The sequence below is a fragment of the Tasmannia lanceolata genome, unplaced genomic scaffold (assembly GCF_043159265.1).
Source record: "Tasmannia lanceolata isolate RefF3 unplaced genomic scaffold, GAP_Taslan_0.1 ptg000006l, whole genome shotgun sequence".
Taxonomy (NCBI): domain Eukaryota; kingdom Viridiplantae; phylum Streptophyta; class Magnoliopsida; order Canellales; family Winteraceae; genus Tasmannia; species Tasmannia lanceolata.
Genome location: NW_027518683.1, coordinates 14,421,518 through 14,445,457, shown reverse-complemented (window position 1 = coordinate 14,445,457; position 23,940 = coordinate 14,421,518). Strand labels below are relative to the sequence as shown.

The window sequence follows — 23,940 nt, the reverse complement described above, 5'->3', positions numbered from 1 at the left end:
TTATCTATGGATGAATATGCTGTTGAGATCCATTGGGGAAGGTAGTCACCACCAAAACCCTCCGATTAGATGAGCTTTTTATGCCTTCTAGTCAAGCAAAATTTTATCATTTCAGATTTTTGTCAAGAAAAAAGTCTTTATCGATGGATTTGTTTGGGGAAAAAAAAGAATGAAGTAGAAAATAGATTTAAACAAGAAGGGACTGAAGAGAACATTTCCATTAATATATAACCCTAATTTATGCACAACAAACCTCTTCCCATCGATACCCCCACATTCATATGCCTAACCCTAACAGGGCTTTCACTAGTAATCAGACACCCCCACAAAACCTCAACATCAAAAATCTCCAACATGTTTTCTACATGGAATCTAAAAGAGGGGCAAAGCTGCCGAGGGCTGTAGAGACAATAACAGATTCAGACAACAACTAAGGAGACATGGGTTGGTTTGCTACATCATTGTCTACCAAGACCACATTAAGGGAGTAGATGTATTTGGAGGGAGCTGAGGGGTGGTCATACAGTGCTGCTGATGCCACTGTTGTAAACCTTCTCCCATTCCACCACTCTCTCTCACTTCTTGCCTCCCTGTCATGGTGTCTTCTTCGACTTCCATAGTAGTGGCACCGACTTCTTCAGCCTCCATTGGTTCTGAAAGCCCAATTTCCATTCCGGAATCATCTGTTTCCTGGGTCACTGGGAGTTGAGATGGCACCCAAGGAATAATAGCTTGGCAGTCGTTGGTTGCCTCTTCGCCTGCTGCCTCTGTTATGAGGTTTGAATTCCCCGACCAAAAATATCGATCTGAAAGAATTTCCATCTCGTCAATTATTAGATTTATAAAATTAGAAACTGAAGATGCAGTTTAGTTTACCAATTGAATCAAATAGAAAAAAAACAAGCAAGCCACTTTGAGATTTTTGACATTATAAGCATCTGAGTCTAAAAAGATTTTCCAACCTGTAACAAACACCAGTAACATTTTATCATTATCGATTTTTTTTTCTCTCTTTGGGTTTAAGCTTTGGCTCAAACCTTGACATCAAGATTGCAACCCCAAGTACCCCGACAGAACAATTCCATTGTTAATGGAATGAAGATAAATGGTTTTCAGCAATTACCTCAAGAATTACAACTCGATCATGATCATTTTAAGGAGCAGGTGTTTACTTCTCATCAAACTGTTGCATCATCACTTGGGAATAAACAGAAGATACCAATATCCATCAGCAGGAAGGGGGGAAACCCAATCGAAAAAAAGACGAGAAATCTATTGGTTAGGACTTACAGAATCACCTTCTAAAATTAATTAATTTTGTAACATTACTCAGGAAGACACAGACATTCCAAATATTAAACACAGAGGGAGGAAAGAAGAAAACAATAGAGACGGAGACACTAAATGTGTGGATAAGGACTAGTAAAACTATTCAAGTAGGACTAGATCTCCTGAAATTTAAAATTCTTGTATGGGTATATATAATTGGTTATTTTGAATTTCTTTTTTTTTCTTCAGTGGCAACTGATTGCTTGAAAGGCTTGTCTTACAGTATTTAGGTTATAAATAGTACATTTGCTTGTGTGAATGTATGCAATGCACCATAAAGAATTAGTGATTCAAGTATTCAACTGAACCTACATAACTAGAACCCTCACATTTACATGCCATGATCAGCCCAATACATGGGCCAAAACTTAAGTGCATTTTGCCATAACTGTTCATATGCTTTTTTTTTAATGTATTGTTCAACTAGTTTACGTTTAGGGTTCATGTGATCTCAAACTGCAATTACAATACACTAAGGGGCCGTTTGGATATTAGAATCTTGGATTTCCTGAAAATCATTGGATGGGAGACTAGAGAAGGAGACCGTCCGTCGTTTCTGATTTCTCGCCCTTCTTTCCGTCGAGCGAGAGAGTAGATCATCCCGTTTTTCCAGGTTTTATAAATCTCAGGATGGGGGAGAGATTTCTAAAACTCAGGATGGGAGAGAGATTTCTAAAACCTGGATTTCTTACTTAAACCCTTCATCTGCAACCTACTTACCCCTCACATCTGCAACCTACTTCCATTGTGAAATCCAGAAATTTACACTGCTTTCAAACTAAAGCCTGGATTCTGAAATCCAGGTATCCAAAGTTCCAAACAGCCCCACTGTTTAGATACGCGGATTTTAGAATCTTGGATTTCCTCAAAATTATATATGGGAGATGAGAAGAAAGAGACCAGCCATCGTTTTCTGATTTCTCACTCTTCTTTCCGACAGCAAGAGAGCAGGAGATCGTCCCATGTTTCCAAGTTTTAGAAATCTAAGGATGGGGGAGAGAATTCTAAAACCTTGATTTCTTACTTAAAATCGAAGAAATGCTGTCAGGACAGCATACAACAGCTTGATCATGAACCCCCTCTTTTACACTGTTTTCAGACTAAAACCTGGATTCTAAAATCCACGTATCCAAACGGCCCCTAAGAGTTGAAATAAAGAATCCACCAATGCATTTAGAACCAACACATTTAGAAGTATGAAGAAAAATTTGGTAATCAGAGGAAACTGAGAATTAGTATTAGGATACTTACTCTTAAAACCTTGAAGCAAATCCGTATGCACGCTGAAAGATAAATTGGATGAACCTGAAGATTCTAACAATGGTGTTTTCACTGGCTTGTAAAGAACAAGAGCCCTCTCTTCATTCAAGTGAAGAGAAGGCATTGCCTCTGTCATTTCAACTGCTAATTGGGGTATACTGCCTTTGATGGATTCTTCTGGTAATGGTGGGTTCAAATCCTGAGGCATTACTGGATCTTCTTCTTCCATTATTGGAGGCAACTCAGCATCCTTTTAATAGCAAAAATAAAATAAAATAAATAAGTAGCCATTTAATGAACTTTGCATAAAAATTCAAAAGCTCCTTCAAAGAAGAAAATTCATGGGAATCTTCATACATTTTGTAAAAGAATGAAAAGGTAAATATATTCAAGAAATCTACCACACATTTTGAACTGAAAATCGAAACAAGGAACTTCCATATGGACAAAGTAATCTATGGTGGATTTTAAACTCAGCCAAGCTTGCAAATTTAGATTATATACAATATTAATAAATGAAAACAAAAAAACAAAAAAACAAATATGCCTGAAGATAAGTTGATAAAGATCAGCAAAAATTTCTCCCACATAAAGCACTTGTAAGTTCATAAACATTTCAGCAACCTCAATCTTATGTGGCCGTTTGGATACATGAATTTTATAATCTAGGATTGTAAAATTCAGGATTTTACAAGCTAAAACCTGGATTTTAGCGGCCTCTTGGAAATATGGATTTATTAATCCAGGCTGATAAAATCTAGGTTTTAGTTTGCAAAATCCAGGATTTTACAATCCTGCATTATAAAATTCAAACAGTATGTCAGCGGTATTCCTGTCATTAAAAAAAATCAACGATGGAACATGCAATCTACGACAACATAATGATGAAGAGAAAAAAAAATTATCAAAATTCTAGAAAGAAAATAAGAGAACAACGAGTACGAGGTTAAAAAACCTAAATTCCAACAAACGAAATTCGCAAATAATTAATCAAAATTCTCGGAAGAAAATCACAGAAGAACGAGTACGAGGTGAATTTCCCATGTTTTCATAAATCTAGACAAAATCGGGTGGAGATCAGACGAAAAATGTCACGATCGGACAAAAAGAAAAGCAAATCCGTAATTAAAAACTCAGAAACTCTAAAATTCTCTGTAGAAAGGCGAATTCAAATCGTACCAGTCTACGAATCTTCCTGGCGGGTGATGAAAGAGAGAAATCGGAGAAATCGTCGTAGACTTCTTCCAGATCCTTCCTCTTCATCTTCACCGACAAAAAACCAGCCATAATCGGACTGCTGAAACCCCAACCCTAACCCTAACCCTAACCCTAACCCTAAACGGATTCGAATAGGACAGAAAAGCAGAGATGGGGGAAAAATTACGAAAGAGAGGTTGAAAGATCGTACAGAAACACCACCAGTTGTCTCTCTGCTCCTATTAAAAAACAAAGAAAGAGGGAGTTTCGTTGTTTCTCTAGAAGTCTCCAGAAAACTAAAATATATATATATTTTTTGTTTTGCAAGAGATTTCACTTTTTAATTTTTTCCCGCGTTCTTACCCAGGGAGAAGGGATGAAAGTACTCTGATACCCCCGACTGGGTGAATTTAGAAAGTATCCAACCAACACTTGCTCGCTCGGTAATTTCTTATTTTCTCGTCGTCTCGTGACTACCCTTTTCCGTCATAGTCGTACACACAGAATTGTAATTACGGTAAGCTACTTACATGAGAGTCTGAATTGCCTTGCAAGAATTTCCCGGAAAATTTTGGAAAGGTATGCTTTTTGGAAGATCATAAATTCGCACCCCCATAGGATAATTTGCACCCCTCGGCTTCTCTTCTTCTTTCTCATCTTACTCAAACAGGGGTTCTCACCCTTCTCTTTTATAAAAGAGGAAAAAGATTATACGCTTGAAGCGCATTCGGTTATAAAGCGCATTTGGTTATATACGCTTGAAGAGAGAGAAGTCTTCTGATTGGCTGAAATGGTGGGCCCAATTAATTTTCAAAAAAAAAAGGAGCGGCGTTACCCTCGAAAAAAAATTAAAACAAAAACTCATCTCTCTCACTCGTTCTCTCTCTCTTCACCGTGTTTTTTTTTTTTAAAAAAAACCCAAACCCATATGGTTCTCCTACCAACCCAAACCCATATGGTTCTCCTACCCCCCTCTCTCTCTGTCTCAATCATATGAGAAAACCCATCGGCTCTTCATCTCTCTCACTCGTTCTCTCTCTATCTTACTGTGTGTTTTAAAAAAAAAAAAACCCAAACCCATCGGTTGCTGCTACCCCGATCTCTCTCTGTCTCAACCATATGAGGATCCTATTTATAGCACTTTCAAAGGATGTCATATTGGTTTTATTGGATCTTAATAAGAAAACTCATCTCTCTCACTCGTTCTCTCTCTCTTCACCGTGTTTTTTTTTTTTAAAAAAAACCCAAACCCATATGGTTCTCCTACCAACCCAAACCCATATGGTTCTCCTACCCCCCTCTCTCTCTGTCTCAATCATATGAGAAAACCCATCGGCTCTTCATCTCTCTCACTCGTTCTCTCTCTATCTTACTGTGTGTTTTTAAAAAAAAAAAACCCAAACCCATCGGTTGCTGCTACCCCGATCTCTCTCTGTCTCAACCATATGAGGATCCTATTTATAGCACTTTCAAAGGATGTCATATTGGTTTTATTGGATCTTAATAAGAACTATTTTGTGAACCCATCTTGTTTTTCATTTTTAGGCATTAGACACCATTTGTTCTTTCTTTTAAAATTCTGAAAACTCGAAAATATTTAATACTTTGTTCAATTTTTTAGTCCCATATGAAAAATATAACTGATTCTTTCTTTTCTTTGTATGATTCAGAGATGGACTGAGATATCCATTTCATGTCAAAACAGATCCTTTATTTATACATCGGATCCTTTACTTTAGGAAGGCCTTTTTTAGACAGATAACCCGTTTCTCTGCTTATGTTTCGGATTTAAAAAAATGGCATTTTGCTGGACTTCGGGTTTGTTCAGATTTATAGACAATGATTTTGTTGATGCTCTTTATTCTCGGCGTTGTATTTGTTCTGTCCATGGTTTCTTCACCTATCTGGACCAAAGACAGAGCGATAAGCACCAAGTCTAATAGATGAGACTTCCTGTTGGAAGAAATTGTTCTGTCCATGGTTTTGGGTTGGTAGGAGAACCATATGGGTTTCGTTCTTTTTTTAAAAAAAAACACGGTGAAGAGAGAGAGAACGAGTGAGAGAAATGAGTTTTTGTTTTAATTTTTTTTCGAGAGTGCGTCTTCGACGTACTCTCGGTAACACCGCTCCCTTTTAAAAAAAAAATTATTTAGGCCCACCATTTCAGCCAATCAGAAGACTTCTCTCTCTTCAAGCGTATATAACCAAATGCGCTTCAAGCGTATAATCTTTTTCCTCTTTATAAAATTAACCTACAATTTCACATACGAAAAAAGATAACATGAACAAACTTCATTCAATTTTTATTTAGTACCGTCAATTTATGTTGGTATTCCCCTAAATTAACCATAGTTCTGTCATTTCCCTTTTTCTCAATAAGTTCTAGGCCATAAACAATTTTCTTGCAATCCGAAGAGGGTAAATAATTTATCATTTAGATATGGAAATATTCTAAGTTCCTTCTATACTTCATTTCCTTCACTCCTTGAGTGTTGTCAACAGTGCATATTGCACATATAAAGGCTGATTAAATTTACATTATCTGCATGGTCCTCACCTTAGATAGGTCTGTTTAGAAAAGTTATACATTCATCCTTCACAATGTACTCTACAACATTGAAAATCAAATATCCCCTTAAGTTAACATGTAAACTAGAACAGCATGGGTAAATCAATACATAAGTAGATTCCTCAGAAAGATATGGTTTATCAATTCAAGACCCATGTTTGACATGTGTAAGTGATGGAACCATTGTTCTACCCCAACTCATTTCCATTGTCCCTCCGCTTTCATCTTAACTCCTTGCTCCTTGCTCCTTGCACCTTGATCAATCAAGCCTCGCTCAGGGTTTAGATAAGAAAAGCTAAACTGTTGATTTTTTATTTTTTTTGTAGGCTTTTATACTACGAATGAGATCTCCGCTCTACCGGGTTTCAGTTCCTTATATTTTACATATCTAAACCAATGGGTTTAGTCCCATTTGGTGCTACAGGGTTAACTCTTTCCATTACGTTCCCATGCCTGCGGATCATATACACTTTAAATTTCTCAGTTTTGGATAATTCACACTCCTGTAAAGGAGGGCATGTGGATAACTTTAACGCTTTTTAACGTCAATTCACGCTAGAAGGGGTGCGAATTATCCCACAAGGGGTGCCAATTTATCATTGCCCTATTTATTTAAAAAAAATATATATATATATATATATATATATATATATATATATATATATATATATATATATATATATATAGTGGCAATTTGTCGTCTAGTAAAATGCTACCTTTATCCGCTCCTTTCGACATAAAAATGGACGTAAAATTTGTTTTATGTTGTAAAAATGAACACAAAACAAATTTTACATCCAATTTTAAGTCGAAAGGAACGAGCCACCGGTGAACAAAATATCCGTTAGTAAAAGCTACACCCGACGACACATTTATTGGCTGATTGATGAACGCCCTTAATCCGCTGGTATAATCTTTACCGGCGAAAAATTTCTCCTTTAGGCTCCGTTCCCTTCGACGTAAAAATGGGCGTAAAATTTGTTTATGTTCTTCTATCTTTACAACATAAAACAAATTTCATGCCCATTTTTTTGATGACGAAGGGTGTCCAGGGGTAGGACTATTCCCTACGGATGCGCGCAGGCACCCGTGGACCACGCGCATCCGTGACTTTAGGCAAAAGAGCCACACCTGTCCGTGTTTTTTTTTTTTTTTCGCCCATTTTTAGGTCCAAAGAAAAGGAGCCTTACTGACAGTCTTGATTGCCAGTAAGAGTCAACTTTTTTGTGCATGGGACCACGGTCATGTGGGGTTCCCTGAAGATAGCCTACAAGATCAAAGGTCTTAATTACTGCGTCCGCGTGTGGGACCCAAAAAACAAACGATTGGATTGATTCCGATAGTGGCAGTCACTTTAGATGGATGCTTATTTGTTTAAAAATTCTAAACAAGGAAATGCAAAGATGTTGTTGGGCTCGCTAGTGCCACATTTTTCTTGGTCAAGTCCGTGGGTCCCAACGGCACCGCCATGTTTTTTGATCGGATCCATTGGTCTGATCAAAGACCAATAAACAAGCAAAACACCATTGACAGTACCTTATCCAGATGGTCTTTTAGGATACTGCAAACCAAAGCTAAACCGTTGATTTTGGTAGTTCTTTATCGTATGCGTATCAGATGCAGACGGAAATCACCAAGAATCGTTCAATTCGTAGGTGTGGAACGAGTTTCTTATTTTTTAATTTGTATTTTCGTCATTTTATTTGTAGTAGATTTTTAGGGCATCAAATTTTGTTCTTTTGGCACGATTTTGGTATTCTTAGAAAGGTTTTTGGATTAACTATCTAAAGAACTCAAGATGACGAGATTTGAACTAGATTTGGCTAAGTTATAAGCAATTTTAGGATTTGGTTAGTATCTATTTGGTTAGTATCTATTACAGGATTACTATTTTAGGTAAGTTTTAGTCAAGTTTTAAGTTTTATTTATATTATTTTAGATGGACAGTTATGATTAGTTGCTTGGGTATCAAGTTAGCTTTTAGGGTTTCTTTTATTATAAATATATGTTATATAAGCCTTATAATGGACTTTTGAATTATTGAATGAAATTTGCCTTTAGGCTTTTGATTTCTTTTGAGAACTTTTGGTTGCTTGGATTAGCACCTTCAGAAGTATTTTCTAGTTTGCTCTAAGAAACTTGACTTCGACGGGATTGAAGTAAATCTCATCCCCTTCGACGGTGCTCAAAGTATCCTATTTCCTACGACGATGTTCGAAGGGTTCCTTTTTATTTATTTATTTTATCATTTTACATCCGCTGCTGCGCAACGAAGAGCGTCCGGATTTCTGGACTGCATGAGTATTCCGTTTGTTTAGCATGGGACAAATACCATTTGAGTCACTTACTATGTTCTATATGATCAACGGTCTCATAGTATTGATTACTAGTTTACTACCATTGATTCTGATGCCTGCTCGATCTCTTCTAAAAAGTAATCGTACTCAGGCAGGACTATCCTCTGGTGGAGTATCTCATACCCATAGCTGACCTAATTTCCAAACGGGCCTTGCTCCACCCGTCCCAAACTCCTAACTAGCACGCTTGAAACTTACGCCCAAACTCGACTCGGCTCGAACTTGTGGTATTTTTGTTATTCCAAAACAACGAAGGGTACTTATGAAGTTCAAATTCTTAACTTCGAGATTTTATATGGTATAAGCCATAGTCCCGTAATTTTCAAAAAGTACTAAGTACTATTACAAGAGGATCATTTTGTACTTATACGGAGGGAAAGAATCCTCATCAAACCTACCTAATCAAATCTACTTTCTAATCTCTCTTGTTTGTCTCTTCTATCCATTGCCTTATTTATCTAGTTGATTCATTTAGCCAACTTACCCAATCTACCTCCAAGATGATCCAACGGTGAGATCTTAATCCAATCCAACCGTTGGATCCCACATATTCTAACATTGGTCCGAACCGTTCATGTGAAGTGATGGAATGCAACTTAATAGGTTTTTCCCAAAATCATTTGCATAGGATGATCTTAGCCCTCCGATCTATAGAGGTTTCCATAATATGCAGTTCATCTATAGATATAGATCGGAGGGTTGGTATCATCCTATAGAAATGATTTTTTTGGGCACAAGCTATTTACGTTGTGGCCCATCACATATAAAAACTCTCTTAACATCATCCACTCGAGAGTCGAGACTCGATCGAGAGAGAGAGAGAGAGAGAGATTCTCTTTGCAACTCGAATGGCGACTTTTATCCCCACAAAGCTGAATCTCCATCTCTTGCCATCCCAACTTTCAATGAAGAACCGCTCTTTATTTCCTGCACATTGTGCCCCTCTCAAAAAATCCCTAGACCAGGTAAAGAGTTCAATTCTCTCAATTAAAATACTAGATATTCTTACTTTTCTTTCCTTTTTCATTTTTCTTCTAATCGTCATATCATCTTGTATCCGAAATGGAAACAAACTCAGAACCCAAATTCCTTTCCCCCCACTGTAATTGCCATATGAAGCTAAACATTTTGGTCTATTTGGCTGTCAATTTTCACCATTATTATGATATTAAAGTGTTTATGACATGGGTTTTGGATGATTTCCTCTATCTATGTTTGTGTATATAAAAAAAATAAAAAAATACATACATTTAGCTCAAATGGGTTTCAGCTATCTCCATGTTCAGTCAAATATATGAGATTAGGGAAGTGATGACATGAGTCTTAGATGATTAACTGCATTTTGGACTATCATCTGTTTTCTTGTTACTCATTTTCCAAGTGGGGATTATTTAGTGATCAAATAGTTTCATTTATCTCAATCTTCAGTGTAAATCATGAGGTTGGATTTGATGACCTGGATCTCACATTATTTACATGGAAATTCCAATATCAAGCAGGTCTATGGAACCAAATTGCTCTGTAAGATTGTTCACTTAAAAGAATATGCTTATTTATGGCTCAAATTGGAATGATAATGTTGCTTGTTATGGGAATGATGGCTACATGGTTCTACTAAAGTTGTGGTTAGACTTAGACCTTTGTTAGAAAAACTTGTCTTTTAAAAAAAGTTTTTAAACTCGTCTGTTCTGGAGACATATTAGTGATGTTTTCTTCAATAGAACTTCATAAAACTTCAAAACTTAGATAAAAACTCCGCTTAATACATTTTCTCAATGAACTTTTGAAAAAAAAAAAAAAAAAAAAGGTTTGGGAGAGTATCTCACTCCTTGGGGCTTGTTTTTGCCCTTATCCTATCTCTTTCTCCTTTCTCTCTTGATCAAGCTATTTCCTTTGATAAACTTCATTAAAACCAAGGAAACTAAGGTGTTTTGAAACTCACCCTAAGGTCTTTGGTGAAATATGGAATGTGTCAAACTGAGATCTAGTCTTGGACTTGGGAAAAATGTTCTTGGACTGTGTAAATTAGGGTATACTTATAAAGAGTTTAATAGGTTACACCGACTATCTCCAAGTACATCATAGAAACTACAAAAATAGTGTTCTTTCTTTGCCTAGATTGTGACAAGTCGACATTGAGGTGCTAAACCTTCTCGTCAATGTGAACACTCCATAGCACTTTCGAGCTAATCGTTTTCATGCTAATTTGGCACTGAAGTTGCTCTTTCTGTTCAATTATCCCGATTTATAAGTAATTGATGTTAACAGCAACTCCATGTTTTTTCTCGAAATGCAATGACTAGAAGAGCCACTAATAACAACCACATAAAAACCCCAAATCCAAAACCCAAAACTAAAATACTGGTTAGATGCCAAAACTAACATAGAGTACACAAGTATTTCAATAAACAAGCCTTAAATTATGACTGTTCCAGATGCCCGTCTCATGCACAGCTCCATTTGAAATGCCCAGCTTTGAATGGAATGCTTTCTCTTCCCCACAACCACAACATTATGAGATCTTCAGTCTAGTTGAAAACAGTCTAAAATATTAAGCTTAACAAATAACAGCTTACTAATGCAGATCTGCCTGTTCGCATCGTACTAGCATAAAAGACATGCCGCTTCAGACAACCAACACAAGATAAGTTTGTGTGCCATTCATTATGGTACTTTGCTCATGGCACTAGACATATGTGACACAAAGTACAAACTCAAAAGAACCAATCCCTTATTTTTTACAAGGAATGCCTCCTAACAGCTTAAAATGAGGCTTGAGTTGCTGTTTTTTAAAGTTTTCAATTTCTCCTTATCTCCATGACTGGAAGAGGCACCATAATCTTGTAGGATGATGAAGATGGGTACTTCATGAAGAACTGATAGAGGTAAGCATAAAAAAGCATGCCCATAATGTGGAGATGAACCGATGAAGAAGATATCCTCGGGATTTTCTCTGATGCCCTGGAAACAATTGCACTGATAGTCACTTTTCATTATTTACATAGGGTTTATTTCAAGACCTTTGGCTCTGATACCATGTTAGATAACTACATGGTGCAAAGAGAGAGAGAGAGAGTTAATGAGAGACGATCGAGGGGAGAACAAGTCGTAACGCAACTCTCAACCATACGACTTGTTCTCCCCTCCTTCGTCTCTCATTAACTCTCTCTCTCTCTCTCTCTCTCTATGCACCATGTAGTTATCTAACATGGTATCAGAGCCAAAGGTCTCGAGTTCAAACCGCTCGGATAGCAAAACTCCACATGCGATGGTCAGCCCAAAGTGGGACCACATGTGCCACGTGTTTGCCAAGTGGGCCACACGTGAGGGGGAGTGTTAAAGTATAAAAGATAAATGATGCCTTTCTCCAACAGCTTAAGCTTTTGGAGAAGTTGGTAATCTAACAATGTCAACTATGATTGCGTGCTCTCTGTCATATACGTATTTAGAAACTTAAGTTGAACTGAGGAGCTCTGCATGCATTTGATATAGCCTTATCATATTGCATGGATAAGATTATGTCAATCTTGTTTCTGTTGAAACACATTCCTCCCGTCCCCTCAAGATTCATTATATACACCATTTCAGTTGAGTATCAACCCATATGTTCTCAGAGCATGACTTGCTTGATTGTATATATTGTAGTCTTGACCTTGACTGACAGATCAAGAACATGAGTACTTTGCCATATTTTCTTCGATAGAATGAAAGAGTAGACTATTGAAAATAAAAGAGATAGGGAATGCAAACATAAGAACCTAAAAGGGTATGCAGTGGAGAGTTCAAATTTGGCATGTAATTCCACACTATAGCCATTGCATTCTACTCCATGGTCAAGATTATCCATTTTGAAGCTAACCTTCTTTCTCAGTACATGCAACTTAACCAACTAAAAATGAAAACAATTTGGCCAATCTCCCAACTTTTGGAAGGGAACCGCCATTAGAAGAACATGCACAGGACTTCATTCAATCGTTAAAAAATTAAGCAAGGTAAACCCATTTGAAACATGGTTGAAAGAATTGTCTTTCTGAAACCTCCAACAATGCATGTAATCATGTTTGTATGCTTTGTTGAACTATGGAGTGTATCCCTGCATTTCCCTCAGGCCATATGCTTCATATAACCAAAGAGAATTGGATATTCCACTATCATTTTAGCTTTGTCCTGACAAATGGTTAAAATCACTCATTCTGCTGGTCAGGCCTCGAGTTAGCGGGTGATACGTCAAAAATGTGTCATAAGAAACCAAAAAATTGCCAGACAAGATGTACCCAGGTGAGCTGATGAAAATTCTGGGAAAGATTTCTCATCTTTATGACTATGATTTGTGGACACGGACACGAGTGTCGGGAGTCGACATGGACATGGAGTGTTGGACATGGGAAACCCGGAAACCTCCAAACTTTAGAAACGTATTTCAAGGTTAAGGATTTCAAAGTTCAGGTGAAAAAACCAAATGTGGTCAGGGTAAAACACTTCATATTTTTCATAAATCTTTTATAACATCTGTATTTCCCAACCTTTAATGCCAAGTGATCTCTCCATAAATCAATATGTATAAATTTCCAGCAGTTCATTTTAATCCCTTAAATCTCAGCTCTTTTTTAAAACCATTTTTACCACCATTTTTAATTGTTTTATTTCTGAAAACAGGATGCTGGAATTATTTGTGAACCCTGCAATGGCAGAGGATGGTTGGTTTGTGATTTTTGTAATGGACAGAAGACCAATGTAAAGGCCGAAAACAACCGGATTTACCGTCGATGTCCATCTTGCAGAGCTGTAAGTCCCTTTAAATTTCAGAACATTGGGGAAACCAAACAGAGGGAGTTTAACTTTTCATGGATATTTGAGTACATGATATTTCTCCCATTACCTCATGGAAGTATTTCATTCCAAGCTCACTATGAACCTATCTTGAATGCAGATTGGATATGTATTGTGTCCAGAGTGCAAAGTTTACAAATGTGTCACCTTCCCAGACTACAGTGATGGTGAGCTCTGACTGTTTAACTACTTCCATTCCTTTCTTTTGAATTTTTTTTGTACTTTTCTATTTCCATGGCTCCCAAGCAAGCTGCAAACATGTTCTAGGTTATGCAATTTTTCAGGAGTAGGTAATTTAAGAGGTGCCATATTATTTCTTGATGTAACTTTCATAAATAGCAATAGAAAAGCATATGACAGCATCCCTTCACTAAAAAATTGATGGTTTTGCACTTTGTTAAGCATATTTGTATTAAATGGGTTGCTAGGAACATGGCAGTGTTACCATTTTTTCAGTGACATTGTCTCGCCCACTTTAAGCATTGCACTTTATATTGATTGGGTCTGTAGATTTGGATGGTTCTAACTTTCAAGCCATTAATTACCTTTGACCACCAAGTGTAAGGTGGGCTACTCTCTGTTACCAAGAAAAAGAACATGTTTTACAGACTGCTACTACTTTTATTAACATGTTAAAAAAAAATTGAAGTCTAAGGGGAGTCTGATGACTGCTCCTGTCGTTGACCAAAATGTTTCTTTGAATCTAGTCAGCAGGGGAAATTTTATGGCAACAGATCTTCTACATTAGCACCATTCTCTTTATGAATATCAATAGTCGTGCTTTCGCAATGTAAAATGCTTTATCCATGATTTCGATTCAAGATTTCAACTACTAATATGATGTTTTAGTTCATCACTGACTCGGTATACATACATTGTCAAGTTTCTTAGGATTGCTTCTAGTTAATAAATATTTATCCACTTTCACCCAAAAAAAAGGTACCTTACACACCTTGTGTAACACTTGCATCACATTGAAGTGGATCATAAAATCCATAAAAGGGCTGAATTGAATCGAATTCTTCTTATAAATGAAGTGGGGATTATATATTGAAAGTTTGAAACAGATTAGAGATGTCATCTCTCTTATAAATTATGCAATATTCTACAACCAAGAAGCATAAAATATGAAAAACAAAGTAGAGCGAAATCAACTATATTCTATATGCACACGTCAAATCCTAGTCAATTTCTTTATATGTAATAGTAAGCTGCATAAAGCATGCAAAGCATTTTCTCTCAATAGTCTGTTATCACTGAGGAACTCTTCTAAGGAAGCCTATAAAGCAGGGTTTCATCATGGAATTTGAATTCATTACTTTATATAGAACAAGAGAACACGCAAAATGGTTTAGGAATCTCTGTGCAAATATTTCTATACAGTGCAATCTAGTTCCTTCAATCTCAATCTGCTACAATAGTCAAGCTACTTTAGCATGATCCAAAACTATAATATATAATGAAAATTTTAGTTATGTGCGTCTCTGACACACCGATGTGAAGGAATTGCTTTGAAAAATAGTAATTAGAATAGATTTTGTAGGGTTAGAAAGGCTTGTAAATGAAATATATAGTAGAAAATGCATAAAGCTAAATGTTGTACCATTATCAATATTGGTAAGTAACTTACATAATTGAGGGACTAAAAACCAGGTTCAATGGGATTAACAAATTCACATGGTTCATTGACAATTGCTCAACATTTTGAAAGAGAGTGTTAGATTTCTTCAGGCCTTTTTCTGGGACGGTGGAGAGGAAGTTGTGATCTGAATGGGTTTATACCCTTTACATATTATAGTAGTGTAAAAGAGGTGTCGCTTCCCATGTGAATCCCAACTTGTTATCCAGAGCACTAAAATCGTTTAATGGCCAATAAATCCTCTAAAAATATCTCTCTTGTTTGCTTTAAGAGGCCTTAAACTGCTGGAAAAAGCAGGGATGAGCATATAATTTCATGAAACATTCCCAATCAATTATGCTTTTAAACCCACTTGAGTCCTCCGTGACTCCTCCTCTCTTTTCCTGTTGGACCAAATTATGGGACCCACAACAGAGCGAGGAGGTGGGTCATATTTGCACTACCGGTTTTGTTTTTTCGAATATGTTGTTTTACACTTGTAGGAGAACAACAATAGGGAAGTGTTTGATTGCAGGATAGGTTTCATAGATAAGACCCTATCTTTGGTTGCCTTGTATTTCCGTTTAGGTTATGCTACGGCAATACACATTATCTTCAAAAAGTAAGGATAAGTACAATTCCACTTTTTAGTTGGAATTACAGGCATTAGGAGTCTGAAAAGTTTGAGACTCCTAGTGCCCGGGTGTGCCGGGCCGGGTTTCACCCAACCCGTATGGGCCGGGTCACAAATGATCCGAAATCTTACGGGTCACTATCTTGTGAACCAGGACCCCACCCGTATGGGCAAGGTGGACCTGCGGGTCACTCGTTTTTTCTTTTTCTGTATTTATTCCCACACTATAATAGGATGATCCAAGCCATCCATGTGATGGGCCATAACGTATATAGGTAGTGACCAAAAAAATCATTACCACAGGATGATTCTAGCCCTATGATCTATGGAGGAATTGCATATTATTATTTATGGAAACCTCTATAGATCAGAGGGCTAGGATCATCCTATGGAAATTATTTTTGGGGCACAACCAATTTACATTGTCTTCTATCAATTGGACAGTTTAGATCATCCTATGATGCGGTCTGTACAGTACTTTTTGAAAAATACCGGCCTATAAGGGCTTTAACCATATAATCTAGATCATTTGAGTTTTTAGGGGTACCTGCGGGTCCACCCTGCCTGGCCCAGTTTTGATGGGACCCGTATGGGCCGGGTTAAATTCCAACGGGCCCATAAATTACGGGTGGACCTGCAGGTCCGGGTCACTTTTTGTCAGCTCTACCCAAACGGTCTTGTCCCCATCCAATGCTTGAGATAAATAACTAAAAAAATCAATGGTTTATTTATTTTTAATTTTTTTGTTAGTGGGACCCTAAAAGAGGCCTGATGGATCAAGGATCAAGCATCTAGGTTCGTCCGATCAAACCTCATTAGAAGCTTTTTAGTATAGCTCGCCTCCCAGCAAAGCTCAATCTAGGACTTCTATCATCGCCACCGTTAAAAGTCCTTTTAAGCTCCAACTCAAAACCCTAGCTAGGGTTTTATCAGTCTGCAGAAATCAAGCAAACCCTGAAATTGTAATGGAGAAAGCCCCAACCCCAAGTGCTCTTCCTAAAATGCCATCACCTTCTCCCAAACAGAAACAAACTCAAAGGAGAAAACCCCCAACTCCATTAGAGCTCGTAGCCCACTACGAGTCTCAAGGCTTAAATTCAAAGGAAGCTTCTCTGAAGGCGATTGAACATCTCCAGACCATCTTGATGAAGGTTGTGGGCTCTGGTCGAGGCAAAAATGATAAACCAATATCAGATACCTCTCGAAAGCTCGATAATGTAAACACCCGAATCGCGATTTTGGAGATGAAGGTCGATTCTAAGCCCGGGTATTTAGAAACCCTAGCTATTGGGGTTGCCTCGGGCTTGACTGTGAGAGGGGCTGAAAGAGTTTTTCCTCATGTTTTGGGGGCTTTTTGGCAGATGTGGGATGCTGTGAAGAGTTCTACTGGGTCTTGAATGCTCTGGATTTTCTTTTTTGCCGTTATTGTTGTATGATTTTGGCCGAGGGACACAAGATGACTCTGTTTTTAACTCATGACTCAGTAGATTTGTGGTTTTTTAAACTCAGATTCTTTTGAATTGTGATGATTTAATGGATGATTTCTTATTATGTGTTTGAGCTGATAAAATCCACTTGAAAGAATTGGGATTTGAGCAGATAAGGTGGGTATTCTTTTTCACTCTCTTTATTTTTTTTTGGACCAATTACCAAAGGGGGACAAACATTAGGCAGAATTATCAACTGGACCCAGCCTTTTTAAAAATTACTAATGGGGGACGAAAAAAGTACGGATGGAAAATTGGGGTCGAAAATGCCCTTTTCCCTCTTACCACATTCATTTATACTTTTTTACTCTTCCCTCTTCCCTCTTCCCTCTTCCCTCTTCTTTACTGTTTCTATTTTTTTACTTTGGGGTTTTAACCTACCGGTCATCTCCTTCACTTGCAGCCACCATTAGAGGTGGAAAAAGTCGACGAACACGTGAGTTTTTTATTTCTTTTCCCATTTTCTCTATCTCGGTTTTGTTTTTCAATTTTTTTTAGGGTTTTGCAATGCTTTTGTTTTGCCAATATCTGTTTTATCTTGTTTAGGGTTTTGTATTTTGTTCCTCTAATGATTTCTGATGGATTACCCTATTTTGAGAGTTGAAAATCCGATTTTAGGTGGATACCCTATTTTGAGGTTTTGTTTTGAGAGTTGGAAACCCTGTTTAGATATTTTGTAAGCCCCATTTAGATACTCGAAAACCCCTCTTTTATAGACCTTAAAACCTTTGACAACCCCCTTCTAGAGATTTGAAAACCCCTCCTAGAGAGGTGAAAAGCTTTGAAAACCCCCTCCTAGAGAGTTAAAAACCCGATTTCAGGTGGAAAACCCTATTTTGAGGTTTTGTTTTGAGACTTGAAAACCCCTATTTAAATATTTGGTAAGCCCCATTTAGAGACTTGAAAATCCCTCTTTAGATATTTGGTAAGCCCCATTTAGAGACTTGGAAACCCTGTTTAGAGACTTGAAAACCCTGAGTTAGAAACCCTATTTCAGGTGGATAACTATATTTTGAGGTTTTGTTTTGAGACTTGAAAACCCCTCTTTAGTCAGGTAGTAAATAGAGCCTTTATATGGATTCAGGTTGGTTCTAAGGTGTAGAACTGATAGGTTGGAGCTGTAACGAACATACTCGAATGTATAAATAAGAGACTAGTAAACAAAATGTGAAAACTGATATAAAAAAAAGGTGCGTGTGTGCCTTTCCCTACTATGATTTGAATGTATTTAAAAATGAGGTGTGAAATGAAAATATATATAGAGACTAAAGCTAGATTACGATGGTTGTTAAAAAAAAAGAAGAAATTTCAGTTTGTATTAGAAGGGGTTTGAAACAGGACACTAGCTTCCAGAAGCAATTTTGGAAAATGATGACTATGAAAGTGATTGAATGATCTTTCATGTGAAAATTGATTTTCATATTTTGTGAGAGTGTTTTTTATCCTAAATTGTAATGTTTATTTTCGGATCTTTTATTTCAGTTATTTGAATGGTCTACCTGTTCTATTTTGGTTATTTGTATGAAGATTTCCTCTCAAGGTTGGTTAGTGTTAAATACTTTAGTTGTCTCCTCATGATGTTTGGTGTTAGGATTGTCTAACTTATAGAGGAATATGTGAGTTGCTATCAATTTTTTAAAAAAAGAAAAAAATGGTTCAAAGAACTTCTTGTATACTTCAAGGGTGCTACAAATTTATTTCTCTTGTCCTGACCATCTTGGTCTTTTTCTGTGAATAAAATTAGCAGCCATGTCTTGGCTAGCTGAATCCATATCGTCCCTGATGTTGTATACTTCATTACCACGAAATTACTATATCTTGCTCACACACCTTGAAAAAAAAAGTAAGAATAAGAAAGGAAAGAAAGTTATATTGAGGTAGTGGTCATAAAATGGCTTCAATCTGCCATTTGGTTATAAATGAAAAAGAGCCAACCTCTCCAACACTTGCAAGCATAGAAGAGAAAGAATAGTGAATACATGTCATATCAAAAGCAATAGCCCCCGATACAACTTAATCATGATATGATTATTTTTGAAATGCAAACCTCTTAAAAAATAGGTTTTTCTAAAATTCAAAATTTCTAATTGTGTTCATTCTTGTCATCACAAGGTAGTTGATAACCTTGTCTTCTTTCTTCTCTTGCCTTTGATTTAAAATAATATGAGTTTTGATAACCTTATTATGTAGTTGATAACCTTGTTTGTTTTTTCACAGATCTATATATTGTGTCTGTTTTGATAAATGGCAAAGGTGACAGAAAAAGGGGGGAGCAAGGCTAAGATTCAAAGGGGGAAGATTCTTAAGAGGAGGGGGAAAATGCAAAAGGGGAAGGGGAAGGGGAAGGGGAAGGGGAAGGGAAAATTTGAAGGGAGGAAGCAACATGTAAGTGTATTTCATATTTATGTTTTCAATATCATTCCGTTTTCATATGCCATTTAATGTTTTGATGATGTTAATTGATTTGCAGGCTCCTTATGTCCCTGCAAGATGTTCGCCTTCATGTTTCAAGAGTGCATTGGCTAAGATGGGGTTGCAGCAACACCATTACGAGAGACTAGAGAAGACCCCGTTCAAACATCTGATCCACCTTGAAGAAATTGTGATGCACAAGCCCCTTATCAGAGCACTACATGATAAGTGGGATCCTGCCACTAAATCATTCAGATTAGGCAGTATGTTTGTCCCCCATTGGTAATTGGTCCATGTTTAAAAACTCATCATCGTTTGCTTTATTTGTATGGGTAGGAACCCGCAATAGAGGGCCAAGAAATATTGGGTCACTCCCCTACAACCTCAACATTGCCCAACCTTGATATGGATGAAGACATAGAGAGAGATGGGGATAGTCAGGATGAGGAGGGTGGAGAGGATGAAAGGAAGAGGAGATCGTGGATGAGGATAAGAAAGGCAAAGGAGGCAGTCAGAAAAGAGAGGGAGGACTTTCAAAGGGAGAAGGAGAGATGGAGAAAAAGGTTAGAAAAAGTAAGAACACTTATTTTGGAAGAAGACGAAAAAGTTGAAGAAGTCGAAGAAGAAATAGGCGCAGGACACTTCGAAGGGTTTGAGGCAGTGGAGGAGAAAGAGAAGGAAGAAGATGACAAAGAGGAGGAGAAAGAGAAGGTAGAAGAGAAAAAAGATGACGAGCGAAAAGAAACAACATGTACTGTTACCATTGACCAACAAAATGAAGTAGGGAGCATTGAGAGATGCGTGAAGATGGAGGCACGCATTAGGAAACCAAGCCACAACGTGATGAGCCCCTACGGACCACTTTTACCCCAAAAGAGGAAGCTAGTAAGGAAGAAGAAGAATGGGAAGAAAGAGGAGGTGAGAGAGGAGGTGAGAGAGGAGGACAAAGATGAGGAGAAAGTTAAAGAGATGGAGGAGAAGAATAAACAAGAGAAGAAAGAGGAGGAAAAAGAAGAGAAAGAAGAGGAGGAGAATGGGAAGGATAGGAGGACTAAATTGATTAAAAAATTGTTAAAGAATGAGACAAGGTAAGTAGATGCAAAATGTATAACCTTATTTTGTTTATAGTTGTGTCATTTTCTAACAATTATATCATTTTCTAGTCGTTGTATCATGAAGGAAGAAGGTATAACGATATTTGTTGACGACTTGGTATGCCTGTGGAGACGTAGAAGATACCTCAGTAATAATGTAAGTGACTTTTGTTTAAAGGTGATTAAGAAAATATATGTAAGTCAATAACGATATGAATAATCTTCTCTTCAACTTTTTTTATTGAAGGTATTGGATGTATACAGAAAGTTTCTTCAGAACTCCTACAAGGACAGATCAACAACTCCTCATAGCAAAATTATATTTGTTCCTTCATTGGTACATGTGAGTAAATTTTTCTACGTTAAGAATGCTAGTTTTCCTTCATTGGTGGTTGAAGCATTTTTTTTCAATCGAGGACTTTCCTTCAACAGGGAAATCTTACTTCTAGACTTCGTACCATGGATGAGACCACGGAAGAGAAAACAAAGGTCAAAGATTATGAACTTGCGAAAGGGATATTGAATGCTAGACTTATAGATATCCCGTGGGAAGAGATTAATATGGTCTTGATCCCATTATGTCAAAACAACCACTGGGTTCTGCTTGTGCTTGACATGGTTAAAAAATCCTTCTTCGAGTGCAACTCCTCAAAAGAGCTTAAATTCGACGAACTAGCAAGGCATACGGTAATTACATTAACATTTTCAGTGATAGTCTAAGATTCTTAGATATGTCAAACAGTTATATTTCATTTCTGATTTTTTCTCCAGGTAGCCTTGATAAAAGAATATTTCAAGTCCCATGGTTGTGACATAGACCACTTTCCATATGCCCAAGTGGCAGACTTCCCACAACAAGATAATGGGTAAGGCAGCCTATAAACCTTTTAAATGTGAATGCTTTATGTTATTCAGAGTTTAATCCTATTCCATTTACACTACCTATTGTTTTGCAGATTTGACTGTGGACTATTTGTGATCAAAGGGATGGAGCATATGTATAGTGGGGTCGCTTTCAATTTTGGTCCAGATGACATTCCTCAGATGCGACTGGAACTATGTCAACGATTTATACGAGGAGAGTTTGGGAAATGTGAACTTCAATATGAGAAATGTTGTGGACGGATGTGATTGTTGTGTTTGAGTTGTTGCGTTGTTCAAAACTTAAATGGCATGTGTATGTGTTGTTCAGAACTTCAATAGGAGAAATGATGTGATTGTGTAAACAGGTTGTTGTGTAAATGGGTTGTTCTGTAAACAGGTTGTATACTGTGTTGTTCAGAACTTCAATAGGAGAAATGATGTGATTGTGTAAACAGGTTGTTGTTCAAAACAGGTTATTGTAAACAGGTTGTTGTGTAAATGGGTTGTTCTGCAAACAGGTTGTTGAGTAAACAGGTTGTATACTGCGTTTCTAAGTTGGTAACCCTATTTTTAGACTCCAGAACACCGCTCACATTCACCAGACTTGATGGTCTCATTTCTAAGTTGGTAACCCTATTTTTATACTTGATCACCCCAAAATCAAGGATTTGAAAACCCCGTGTGGATGGACCAGTAACTTCGGCCAACACGCATGGACTTGATGATCCCAAAACCCCATGGTGACCCCATTTTTTATACCTGATAACCCCAAAACCCATGACTTGAAAACCCCATGTGGATCGGCCAGTAACTTTGCCCAACACACACAGACTTGATGATCCCATTTCGATTTTGGTAACCCCATTTTTTATACCTGATAGCCCCAAAACCCATGACTTGAAAACCCCATGTGGATCGGCCTGTAACTTTGCCCAACACACACAGACTTGATGATCCCATTTCGATTTTGGTAACCCCATTTTTTATACCTGATAACCCCAAAACCCATGACTTGAAAACCCCATGTGGATCAGCCAGTAACTTTGCCCAACACACACAGACTTGATGATCCCATTTCGATTTTGGTAACCCCATTTTTTATACCTGATAACCCCAAAACCCATGACTTGAAAACCCCATGTGGATCGGCCAGTAACTTTGCCCAACACACACAGACTTGATGATCCCATTTCGATTTTGGTAACCCCATTTTTTATACCTGATAACCCCAAAACCCATGACTTGAAAACCCCATGTGGATCGGCCAGTAGTTTTTGCCTGACACATTAACTTGATGATCCCATTTCGATTTTGGTGACCCCATTTTTGATACCCGATGACCCCAAAATCGAGGATTTGAAAACCCCATGTGGATGGACCAGTAACTTCGGCCAACACGCATGGACTTGATGATCTCATTTTGATTTTGGTGACCCCATTTTTTATACCTGATGACCCCAAAACCGAAGACTTGAAAACCCCATGTGGATCGCCCAGTAACTTTTGGCCAACACACATGGACTTGATGATCCCATTTCGATTTTGGTGACCCCAATTTTTATACTTGATAACCCAAAAATAAGGACTTCAAAACCCCCAGCTTCACATAACCCTTTTTTGTAGACTTGATAATCCTCTACCAGTAACTTGATAATCCTCCAATGGAATTACAATTCTACTCATGATGGAATAACAAAAGATATGGATCCAAAGAAATGGATGTTGTATTCATTCAATGTGCTTCATGTATTACATCCCAATTCACTTAGTACAAAAAAATTAGAATGGTTAAGTACACAAAAAAATATTTTTGTACCCACCTTGTCTAGTTAAGTACATCAAAAATATATCATTTACAAGTAATCCACTTGTCTTCCAAAAAAAGAGACTGAAGTCATCCATCGTATGCAACTAATCCAATTGTCTTCCAAAAAATTAGACTGAAGTCATCCATCATATACAACTAATCCACTTGTGTTTCAAAAAAGAGAGTGAAGCCGTCGATGCATTGTCTCAGGAACACACTTTTACAAGAAGAAAGGAGGTTCACAAGGTACACCAGACCTAAAAAATACCAGCACCACAGTTAATTATTCTTGAAAAATATTTTTTTATAAAAATAGAATAATTCATATAATGTATACCACGTACCTGTTGAAAATAGGTGCAGAAGGTTCAATGGCAGTTTCGTCAACAGGTTGTCTTACGATGGGAGGTTCTTTGCAACTTCTTTTGTTGTGACCAAGTTGTCCACATGTGGTACAATTGTAATGTAATCCGCTTTGCAAT

General features: G+C 37.3%; 3 protein-coding genes across 3 annotated transcripts; 2 read left to right on the top strand and 1 right to left on the bottom strand.

The window, feature by feature from the left end:
- Positions 1 to 199: 199 nt before the first annotated feature.
- Positions 200 to 4,057, bottom strand: LOC143879833 (uncharacterized). The gene is made up of 3 exons (XM_077382460.1): positions 3,769 to 4,057; positions 2,581 to 2,839; positions 200 to 806 (listed from the first exon to the last, which is right to left on the bottom strand). The coding sequence occupies exons 1-3, from the start codon at positions 3,874 to 3,876 to the stop codon at positions 466 to 468; spliced, it is 708 nt and encodes a 235-aa protein (XP_077238575.1). The 5' UTR covers positions 3,877 to 4,057; the 3' UTR covers positions 200 to 465.
- Positions 4,058 to 9,506: 5,449 nt separating this feature from the next.
- LOC143878410 (chaperone protein dnaJ-like protein) lies at positions 9,507 to 13,997 on the top strand. The gene is made up of 3 exons (XM_077380703.1): positions 9,507 to 9,677; positions 13,369 to 13,497; positions 13,643 to 13,997. The coding sequence occupies exons 1-3, from the start codon at positions 9,561 to 9,563 to the stop codon at positions 13,718 to 13,720; spliced, it is 324 nt and encodes a 107-aa protein (XP_077236818.1). The 5' UTR covers positions 9,507 to 9,560; the 3' UTR covers positions 13,721 to 13,997.
- A 2,762-nt stretch (positions 13,998 to 16,759) lies between these two features.
- On the top strand, positions 16,760 to 17,191 carry LOC143878751 (uncharacterized). Its single transcript, XM_077380994.1, has one exon. The coding sequence runs from the start codon at positions 16,760 to 16,762 to the stop codon at positions 17,189 to 17,191; it is 432 nt and encodes a 143-aa protein (XP_077237109.1).
- Positions 17,192 to 23,940: the final 6,749 nt, after the last annotated feature.